The sequence below is a fragment of the Coregonus clupeaformis genome, chromosome 37, assembly GCF_020615455.1.
Source record: "Coregonus clupeaformis isolate EN_2021a chromosome 37, ASM2061545v1, whole genome shotgun sequence".
Lineage (NCBI taxonomy): Eukaryota > Metazoa > Chordata > Actinopteri > Salmoniformes > Salmonidae > Coregonus > Coregonus clupeaformis.
The window spans coordinates 7,111,694-7,123,596 of NC_059228.1; the positions used below are offsets into that span (position 1 = coordinate 7,111,694).

General features: G+C 38.6%; 1 protein-coding gene across 1 annotated transcript; it reads right to left on the reverse strand.

The window, feature by feature from the left end:
• Positions 1 to 798: 798 nt before the first annotated feature.
• LOC121553560 (homeobox protein EMX2) lies at positions 799 to 9,937 on the reverse strand. The gene is made up of 3 exons (XM_041866748.2): positions 9,131 to 9,937; positions 7,558 to 7,742; positions 799 to 6,099 (listed from the first exon to the last, which is right to left on the reverse strand). The coding sequence occupies exons 1-3, from the start codon at positions 9,516 to 9,518 to the stop codon at positions 5,926 to 5,928; spliced, it is 747 nt and encodes a 248-aa protein (XP_041722682.1). The 5' UTR covers positions 9,519 to 9,937; the 3' UTR covers positions 799 to 5,925.
• Positions 9,938 to 11,903: the final 1,966 nt, after the last annotated feature.

Consider the following 11,903-nt stretch of genomic DNA (forward strand, 5'->3'; position numbering starts at 1 on the left):
CAACGGCAAGCTATAAATATCAGCTCAAAAACATTTTCTTCTCTGACACGACTTTATCCTACTATTTGAAATGAGAATGTGAAATGGCAGTCGCTGACACTGTGTAGACTGTGCTGTATACACTGTCAAAAGTAACTGCCTAACTCATTACAGAAATTAAGTAGTGGCTACGCAAACATCTCCAACGGTCAGTGTATACAGTGAAAAGTATATTTCTAAAATAGTATTAAGCAGTTTGTTGTGCTATGAGGTGTAATTGATCATGATGAACTGATATCAAAACCATCAGACAAATTGACGTTCAATAATGAGACAAACCAGTCCCACTATCAACAAGGTCATGTGTACCTACTAATCTTAGGGCTCTATTCAATCCGCATTGCGGAACCCTGTTTTACAGCGTGCTTGAAATTTAAAGGCAATGTTCCTGCTTTAGTGGAGACTGGGTTCATGGTAAATGTTGCATATGCCAATAGGAAATTACCTTTACATTTCTATCGCGGAATCTGTAACGCTTCAGATTTACAGATTGAATAGAGCCCTTAATAACAGAGGCTACTGCAGCATCCTGTAATGCTTACAGCTCTACCTCCAGTTACTGCAAGAGGAATAAGCACTGTGCACTGTGCTCAACAATGCCTGCTAAAATTACAAATGGTCAAATACATAAAACAATGTTAAACATGAAGACACGACCACTGACAATCAGCCTACTAATCAGAACTACTTAGGCCTACTATTTACACTTGGGGGGAAAAAATGGTCATGAAGCTTCATAATTTAAATAGGAGGGACCCTACATTTTTATGTTCACTACAACACATGTTAATGTTCAAGTAACTTCAATCATTATAGTTCAGAATACATCATGCAATTTACAACTTCAAAAGATATGGGTGGTGATGTCACTTTATTACTTTAAGTATTGAACACTGAAATACTTTGAGTTGGGTTACTCGAATGGTTCTAGGCAATGGGCTTCCTCAAAATAATTGAGTAAGCAGAACTAATGACTTTTTACAGTGTACCTAGTGTCAAGCAACGTGAATGAGAGGACAGAAGTTGGCATTACCTAGTTTCAAACAACGTGAATTAGGGCGGAAGTTGGCATGCAGCGCTATAGCCTAGGCCTAGCAGTGAATGCAAAAATGTCTTTAAAGTCGTCAAAAACAGGATCATAAATCACACATTTCACATATCAATAAGGCTAAACCATGCTTACAGTTGCTCATCTGTGCATAATGGTGATGAAAGGTAGCCTATATTTGTAAGTGCGAGTTATAAGTAGGCTATAGGGCCTGTGCTACTCCAACAAGAGCGGATTAGTCTCATTGCATGTTTTATATAGTGGGCTTTATCTAATGTGTGTTTGTTTTTGCAGATATACTTGTTTTCAGCATTTAGGCTATATCAGGGAAGTGCCGTTATTGATGTGTAATGGTCGCCATCCAAATACCATTCACATTAGCAACATCAGCGGACATAATTATACCTACTAATTGCAGATTAGGGGTTTTGGGTCACTGGGATCATTTGATAGGACGGTTTTTTAAATGGCGGATAATTATTTCACATCAGGTAAGTAGCCTAGACCTTTGGCTTACTCGCTATCCTTTCAGATGGTGTCAGAATCCATATTCCTCATCGAGTATTTAGCAGCCAGCAATGATCTGGCTATAGTAACTTAATAAGAAACCCAAGCCATGGGGCTTTGATGATTGATCGTTTCCCAGTCCTTATTAAGCGAGGCCAAAAAAAACTTTTGCCTCTGTACAGCCTAGCAGCGCAAGGTTAGATAAGCGGGTCACAAGGTCCCCAGCAGTCCCCATACACACAGCTTTATTGTTTGGGAAAGGAATCGATTGATACAGTATATGGGGTCTAGTATCTCATAATTTAACATTCACTGACTCAGAGCAAGTTTGAGTGGAGGAAACAGTAGGCCTACCGGAACCACTAAAGATTGACAATGCCAAACAACGTCTTCACCTGCCTTGTTCAAGAAGACAGGTGCGTTTTCCTGCGCACATTAGTATTGTATCCCTCGCGCTGCTGCTTTACTCTGTTACCTCAGTGAAAATGGTAAATTGTCAAAAAACAATATCTGTAAATCCTTGCGATTGTAGGCCTTATACAAATGAGAAGATCGTGGCTTTACGCACAGGCACAGTCATAGGTCTATGCACACATAATTATATGCAAAATATAGGCCTATCATAGTCTTTATCACAAAAAACACCGATTTATGTTGCAGAAAAATAAAAATAAACTAGTGTGCAGTGTTAATCCAATAGCCTATTTGACGAATATATCCACTATAAAATAAAATACATTTCAGCATGTCCCATAAAGGCCTGCAATGCAAGTTTGAATAGAAATGTCCTCCCCTAGCTCCAAATTAGCTCTGTGAATAGCCTGTATAGGCCTACTTGTGCAGAAGTGCTAATGTAGAGGCTATTCATGGGAACCCGTACATTTGAACAGATCCGGTTCATCATTATAACATTTATTTAATTTCGTTGTATACAATAATCTGCCATTAAATTCAAAATACTGGCTCGTTTAAATCAAAAGAGTGTACAATTAATAAAACGAGACCCAGTCATAATGAGGGGGCTATCCTGCCTATTGAGGCACCGCGGAGGGAGAAAGTGCGCCAAATTTGTTTGCAGCGGATCAAGGCTCACCGCCTTCACTTTCTTTATCTTAATTCCAACTTGAAAATATATAATTATCTAGTTTGAACAGGACTGCTATCAAATCCTTCTTTAGGCAGGGTAGGGGAAAGCTCGAGTGGATTGCGCGCTCTGGAGCCGCTCGGTGTTGCCCGAGATAGGAGTAATGAAGTTGTGGAGTCCGGAGATACAAAGGGCATTAACCTCATTAGCATGAAACCTTTTCTTCTAACTATTGTGGGACCCTTTCAGCCCTCTAATCCCCCTATTTCAAAGCTGGGTTTGTAATAAAGCTTTTAAGGTTTTTTCAAAGCTAATGGTATTCTCTGAAGATTTTTATTGCTGTTATAGTCCATGTGCCGATTAAAATTCCCCATCCATATATGGGGACTATAGTTTGTATGTAGGCCTATAGCCCCCCACACCACCCCCTCTGAAAAGCTCCTTTTCAAGATGTGAAACAATTATAGAAATAAACACTACACCTCACATCATACAATGTGCATGGTGGGACTTCACATGTTTAGGAGATACATAGTGTAAATATAATACAGTTTAATTTTGCAACATTTAAAACAATTTTATGTGCATTTTTCCCATGTGCATTGGACCACATTTTTTTTTATTGAATGGTTTTCCCACTGATCGGGTTCCCGCCTATAAATACCTGGGCACTTGGATTGGCAAGGATTTAATGTTTAAAAAAACATACTGATGAGCTAGTTGAAAAGCTTAGATTTAAAGATCTTGCCTCTCTCTAAACAGCAGGAAGCAGATTGTACAGTCAACTTTCCAGCGAGTTCTTGACTATGGTGACACCAGTTACCAGAATGCAGCAGCCACTGCTCTTAAACCTTTGGATGCTGTCTACCGTAGCGCCCTTCGCTTTATCACAGGGGACAGTTTTAATACTCATCACTGCATCCTGTATCAAAAGGTTGGCTGGTCCTCATTAAAGTCCTGTAGGTCACTTCAATATTCCCTTTTTGTTTACAAAGCAATACTACACAAGCTTCCGACTTACCTAACTTCGTTGTTGAAGTATAAAAACATGAGATACCAAACCCTTTCACAGAGTTGGTTAATTCTTGAGGTTCCTCGGGTCTCCACCGAATTAGGTAAATCCTTTCTTAGTTTTAATGCACCTCACTACTCAAACCATTTACAAAACTCATTACAATTGGATGTTCTGGTGCCGCTCTGGCAATTTAAAGTATTGAGGACAAGTAGCTGTGGAATGTAACAGTTTTTCTTAAATTGTGTTGTGCTGTATTTTTTTATTTAATTTTACATTGTATCGATGGCTGTTTTGTTTCTATATTGTATTTGATTGTGTTACTGTGATCAGGGCACCCTTGTGAATGAGACCTTGGTGTCAATGGGTCTTCCCTGAACAAATACAGAATAAAATGTTATGTTTGAGTCACTTATAAAGAAAGATGTTGGTCTATAAAGTTATTTGATGTAAAAAATAAAATAATAATAATAATAATATACTTTTCTTTTTGCCCGTACAAGCGTAATAGGCTACACATGAAATGGGGAAAGAGTATGCATGGGTTGATGCTGTTTTGTTTATGATCAATTTGTGGGAAGAGCGCGTGTAGGCATATCCTACTCGTGGCTGTCGGAGAGACAAGATTTTAAACAAAGATCTCATTTCGCTGCACATTGCAACCTTCCCTTATCGCTTCGTGAGGGGTAGTCAGATTGTACTAAATTATGTCCAACCAAGCCCCCTTGGATCCACGGATTAAGAGATTAAAGTGGACCACTGGGCAATGCATCCCCTTTCCCCCTCATATTACTCGCATGATAATTGCCTAAACTGATTTGCACTTTCACAAAAGCTCGTAGGACTCTTTGTAGCCTGAGCAGACCAGACGCTGCCCCTCTAAATAAAAACGGATTAATGCAGTCTATCAGACTGAGGAGCAAATGAACCACCGGAAAAACAACCATGCACTTGCCACAGAAAAATATTCTTGCATTTTCTCGTAATAGCATGATTTATGTTACTTTTAACAACCCACATTGTCTGGATTCCTTCTAAAATGAGTCATAGGCCTACCTCAAGTGTAGGCTAATTGTGAGACTGGTTTGACCAAAATCAAGATATACGAAGCGGGTGATTGGTGGCAGCCAATAGCCTATAAAAAGTGTGAAATAATACAGGCTTGAATTGAAGGGCGTAACAGGTCTCTTTATAAAATGTCAAGAAATGAAAGCTGATCTTAAATCAAACCCTACTTTTACTCCGCGCGCAACATATTGATAAAACTTTATTGACAAAATATTGACAATTACATACTTCTTGGAAGTATACTTTGTGTTAAAATTGTAGCAAACTTAACACAAACACAAAATTATTTACATTCTGGTAAAAGAGGGTTTAACAGAAACATTAACTTTTAGTATCTCTGTACATGGATACGCTCAGTGCTTGACGTTTTCTCGCCTCTACGGCAGTCAATTCTTGCATTAGTCCTTTGTGGCAACTCTCACCGGAGGGTCAAGTCCTGACAATATGCTCGGGACAGAATAACGGAGACATGGTAAAGCTTTAGGTTTAAGGAATGTCCTGGATACTTTCCCTTTAAGTACTTTATCTGTGGTTTGATAAACTTTTATAAAGTTTTCGAAATGCATTTTCTTTAAAAACACTATAACGCAGCACTGCTACTTCATACTGTTTTCACAATCACTTTAACACGATAATCATTAATTAAAAGACTGCACACTTTGTAAAAAGGAAGAAGCACAACATCTCTGAGATTGAAAATAGAGTTAAAACAAAGTTGTTTTTGAGAAAATTATCAAATTAAAACAACTACCAGAAAGTCTACCATGCAATTTAAGTTTTACAAAAACAGTTGTGGATTTTGGTATCTTGAGTGGAAACGTTCATATTTAGAAACTTTCAGAAGTGCAAATGTCCAATGTGAATTGGAGATTAATTTTTGGGTGGTTCGTGGGAGATTGTAGTGGTGGGTTGGTGCGTGGAAGGGGGTCAGGTAGTTGGACTGCGATACTGTCAATCACTTTTGCCTGGGCAATTTGATATGGTTTGACAGACCCATGGTAGTGACAGCAGTGCCAACAATCGGATCTCTCACCCTCAGCTGCCGATCTCCGAAGAATCGAAATGTGACATTGGCTTTACCCTCTCTCTGTCTCTCTGTACACAGCATCCTTAGCCATGTCATCCTTCACGGCACACGGATGTCCCAGGTTCAAACAATTTAGTATTTTAATCGTCTGAAGTTACATCAATTTCATCCGGGCTTCCCGATCCTTGTTTAGTTGCGAGTCTCCATCGGTTTATGTGATGGGTCCCCTTCTTCTTCTGTTGCGAATCTGAACCCTCCTCCTCCAACTTTTGCCGCTTGAACTTGGTTCTTCGGTTCTGAAACCACACTTTTACCTAAGGGAAATAAATAAAGGCCACAATAAATACCAAAATACTAAACAAAATCCATTCATGTGCGTAAAGTGAGAATTCAAATAGCAGAACTGCAAAAGAGATACAAGCATAGGCTACACTAGGAGTGCAAAGGCCTTACATTTTTGCATAGGCTCTCATAGATCGCCGTGTGAAAATCTGCCCAATGCTATAGGCCCAAAAGGTCTTACAAGTTAGGCTAGAAGTACGGTTATTTTAAGATGGGATATAGCCTTGGTCAAAAACTGCATGTAGTGCCTCCTCTATTTTTATATTACAAACATAAGCCAATTACCAGAAATGGACGTCCCCTTGGTCGAACAAAAAAAAACTGGTGCAAATAGGCTCATGAATATGCAACGCATTCTAAATAAGTTTAATTTAATTTCTAATAATTTCCCAAAAAATTTAAAAGCCACATTGCTTGTTAATTTTAAGCCTTTTGTAAATGCGTATCAATAGGCTAGTGGGCAATATTAATATATACAACCCATCCGTCTGACAGCTTGGCAAGTGAGGTGCATTTAATGTGCTTTCAGTCAGCTAATTGAAGTGGGTGATGGTTAATTTCTCCCTCATTCCCCTCTGAAAACCTCCGTTTAGAGAAGAGCCGGTGGTGACACTGGGACAAAAGACACCGACCGTTCCACAAGCTGACAGGCACAAATACGATCTTAAATGTGGCCAGGGAAATTCATTGAGTCCTGCTCATTCTTTTTAGCGTGCCATAGATCCTATGAAATGGTTAACTGGTTAAATAACCTCCATGTTGAATGGAAACCTTTTTCTCCCAAAACAAAGTAATTCAACCCAACGAGGTTGTACAATGATCATGGATTTGATCCAACTAAAAGCCTCAAGGCCGATGGTGGTGTATACATTTATTATTTTGTCTCTCTGAAACTGTGGGTTTACAGGTCAATCCAATAGTAGGCCTAACTTTGAAAAATGAATAAACTTGTGTTTTCATTTGTGTCGGTTTCCCCCTTTCATTTCAATTCTTAAACTAGAATAGCATTTAGGCCTGCATGTGAAATTCATAAATTTGACTTGCTATACGGATTAACCATAGCATGTGTGCAGTTTCCCCCAATAGACAACACACTGTCGTGTTTTCAAGAAATGTTTAATAATTCCCGTAATGTCACTTATAGGCAAGCATATGAATTCCCAATAAGTAATTAGCCTATTCAAAGAAAATGTAGCATATTCACAGATTCCGTATCCAACACCAAAACAAGTAGGCTATTGTTGTCCTATAGCCTAAAATAGGTAGGCCTACAGGCTATAAACACCCCTTGAAAAACACCCCACAAACCTGTGCGTCATGTCAGGTCTGATGCAACTTGACATGATCGTCTTTTAAATCCATTCCCTATTCAAAGTAGGCCTAATGCGGATTTAACGATAAACTTGTGAATATTCAATTCATTTTCTTACCTGAGTTTCTGTGAGGCTAAGGGTGTGCGCAAGCTGTTTTCGTTCGGCACCTACGACGTAATGGTTTTTTTCAAACGCGTGCTCAAGCCGCAGAAGTTGCGAAGGGGAAAAAGCTGTCCGAATTCTTTTGGGCTTTCTGGCCAGTGCATTGTGCAAAAGGAAGCTCTCCGGGCTTGTTTCGTTACCTGAAAACGACAATGGGAGGGATATTAATTATGACCACTCTTATGTTGCAAACTGAGGCTAAAGAGAAGATGATGCTATGCTCATATTTTGGCCATACCGCAGACTTGGGCCTTTAACTTTTAACTAAAGTCTACGGCAACACTCAATTGAACATTGAGACCAATTTAGTCACAAGCAACACCTTGACAATTTTTTGCAATAATTGTAACAATAGCAAATTGATACAGTTTATATTCTTCAAATGGCAACAACAGGGCTATGCAGTGGCTAAATTAAGTGCCGTTTTGATACAGTCTTTGGTAATGCTAAAAACACTAGGCCTACAAAAATAGCAACACAATGGTCTACAATCGCAAAGTGGCCTAGAAGCCTCTATAGGCTAACCTTTTTCGAACTTATATTTGTTACATTAGCCTACAGTCACTGGTACAATGTAAGTATATGGTGGAGAATAAAATAGGCTACATTAGCCTACAATTTTGTCATAATTATTATCAAGACCCTTACAATTAAAATAACTATTATTCGTTCCAAACGAAAACAGATCGTTCAGTTATTATACCATTTGCATGTCACTGTTTTCAGGAAAAGATTATGTGCATCCATCAGCAAAAAAAATAACGTTTTAAAATGGCAGTCCAATTTGGGGGCAGATAAATGAATAGTGCGATTTTTAAAAGTGCATTGTGTACAATTTCTTAAACAGCAGTTTGGGCTATAAAAGCATAGCTCACAAATACGACCCATAGCCTATTCCTTGGCACAGATGATTGCAATAAATTACACGGGCATCTATCAATGTAGTTAAGTTGATTTGCATTCAGGTTAAATATAAGAAGATTGAAGTGAAAATGAAGTAAATAACTAGGTCTAATTAAATCATTATTTTTCAACCATTTTGTTCAAAATAACAAGCCAATTAATTATATAGGCCTACACATTCCAGTTGTAAGGTTTTATGCTTCTTTTTGTTTCATTTAACTGTTTTAGATGCAAACTGACTTTTTAAAAGTACACTCTTTGCAATTCCTTTTTTAACAAAATGTAAAATTATAGGCTATAGGCTACCAGCAAAATAAATGTGAACCCGTGTCGCCACATTGAGAAATACTATGCCCTACATTAGGCTACTAAAAGTACGCTAGTCTATTCCAGTTGAACAGTGTTCTAATTATAACAGACAAAAACAGTTTCTAAAACTGTTCCAGGCATGGCGATAGCCCATATATTTCCAAAATTCGATAGCTCACTGATATTTAGCATTCGTTTCTTTATTCTCATAATTACATTTTATATTGGTCTACAGAAATGCTATGGAACATCCAAAAGGGCTAAACAGCATAAATACGTAATAAATGCGTTAGAGACTAATTTAACTTCAACCTACCTTGGAATCTGTGACCCAAGTACCTATATCTATGTATTAACCATGGGTAAAAAGTTGAGGGGTCCCTTTGCTGGCTGGCAAAAAGATGGTGCGGACTGTGTGAGGATGAAAGTGGGTGAGCCAAAGCATGTGGAGGTGGCACCGAATGAACTGGGACACCGGAGTTGTTCTGATGTGAGACCGCCTCAGCGAACACAAAGTCCGGATTAGAGTAGACGCCCCTGCCGCTGGAATGAAACCCGTTCAGAAATGGATTCATCTGGCTGGAGTTTGCATAGCTCAGAGCCGCTGGTCGTATGGGCTCCTCAGACCTAGACACTGGTAGAGGATTATCCTTCGCTACCAACGATTCTATAGTAAAACACCTCTTCGGTGTAGGTTGAAACATGGTTTGATAGTCAATATTCCCCAGCTTAGAGTTTAAGAGGTGCAGGCGTTCTTCGTAAAAATAGGTTACTACTCCACACCGAGAAAGTTTGTCAGCATAAATAACTTTGGAACGAAGAGTGCAGCAAGAATAGAAGCCACAGTAACAACAAATCAACAAATAGCCATAAAGGTGGTCAACTGCGCCAGACAATCCATGGATGTGATCGGTTCCTCACCAGTTGTGCAAGCGATTTGTTAGTTCATGAGCCTAATTAGCGCTGGAGTCACATAAACAGCTTCCTCTGAAGCCTGTAATGGCATGGTGATTGGTCGCTGCTACTCGCCTTAAGGTTGAGGGAAGAGTCTTTACGTGCGTCAATAGGAACAGACACGGAGAGGCGGACTCGAGCAAAACGGAACGGATTCGTTCAGAACCAGATCTTCAGAACATTTTTACATAGGCTACTCAGCTGAACCAGTAGAAAAGCTCAAGGTACTTACGTTTGCATTTATGTCTACCGATAAGGCCTGAGGACAGTTGGTCTTAAAGGGGCCTTTATGTTTATCAGTGTTGATTTTTATGTTGAAGTATAGGGCTAGGAGTCGGTTTAACATTCTTTGACATAAGTGTGATACGTTCTTAGTATAAAAGTATTTTACATTTAGGCCTACCTTATATTTAATGTATATTTTCCATTATTATGATAATTACAGAATACCCCATTACATACCCTGGCCTCCTCTCTCCGTGTTTTCATTTTCTCCGATCAGTTTGTGATTAGTTAGGGGTTGAAGGCTCCCCAATTTCTATTGGCCAGAATATTGAATCCACAGGATGTTCAGTGCAGTTGGTTTGTTGTATTGTTGTATTGACATATAAACGACCCATTCATTTAGGCCTTCCGAAATTACCCTACATACAACTTTTTGTGTAGGCTAATTCCTGCTCCATGCAAGTCAAGCATTCACTGATGAAAGGTTTATAATTTGTAATTTGAGGTTTACAAAGTGCATAGGAAGATATAGGCCTATACACACGCACGAGTTTAGAAATATATTTGGTATGCCTTTCATTTTATCATTAATTTAGCACAAATGTCTGTACCGTCATAATAAAACCACCCGTAATCTATAGCCTACTACCGCAATAGGCCTACATGTCTTAGTGATATCTTCATTATTTTGCTATTGCTGAATTCCATGAAAATGCGCATGAGGGTTTTCTTAATCCAATAAATGAGCTCTGTTGGGATAAGATAACTCTGTTTTTCTTTCATTTAACTGTAGGTTTTTACTCATTGTCATTATTATGATGCCCATCTTCGGGGATCTATGATTCAACCACAAGTAGGCTATAAGAAAATGCTATCGGGGTATGAGTCCAAATCTGCCCTTGGCTATGAGTCTCTGTAGTTTAACTTAATTTGCGATGTTCTGCTGTTTAGATCTACGAGGCCAATCCCTCCTGCATTACTACAAGCCCATGTCATTGATGGTACAATTATTATGAATGGACAACAAATCCATTAAAAAAAATATATGATTACGATTATTAATTAGGCCTATTCATATTATGACAAGGTTACACTTTTGTAAATTAAATCTAAGATTTACTTAAAAATATATAAGAAAGATATCGAAGGTTGACTTCAGTTGAACAAATTTTACATCGGGACACCTCTTGTAGGCTATATTGCCAAGTCGGGCTAATGATAGCATGTTAGCTAGCCATGACTTGTACCTGAAAACTGGGATGATGAAAACTTAACTGAAGTCAGCAAGCATTGTGTTATTTTAATCAATTATAACCCCAATAAGCGTTTGTGTTGCACATTGATCTTACAACATTGCACCATTGTAGGCCATTGTCTCCTTGCGTAGTAATTTGAAAACGTCCTGTGCATATGATTTACATTTGATCTGCTGTAGCCCTGATTTGATTTATTTAATTAATGCTCGCAGTCCACAAAACTGAATTTTGCAGAATGCACAGTTACATTTAGACAATACAAAAAAAAAACACAAGATATTGCATTCAATTAAAAAAGTCCCATATGTCTTTGAAAACGTCCTGTGCTTATGATTTACATTTTATCTGCTGTAGCCCTGATTTGATTTATTTAATTAATGCTCGCAGTCCACAATACTAAATTTTGCAGAATGCACAGTGGCATTTAGACAATATAAACAAATTAAAAAAAGATATTACATTGAATAAAAAAATGACAGTTTAAAAATTCACAAAAGTCTGATGGCAGTGGCTATTGTAGAATTGTCCAGCCTTTTTGTCCTTGCGTTGATTTTGGACAGTCGGTTCTGGTTTCAGAGGACTCTGCCAATACCGTCTCCCCTTCTCTGTGGTAGGAGATCATGTGGAGGGTGGTCAGGTTGGTGCATGGCAGTG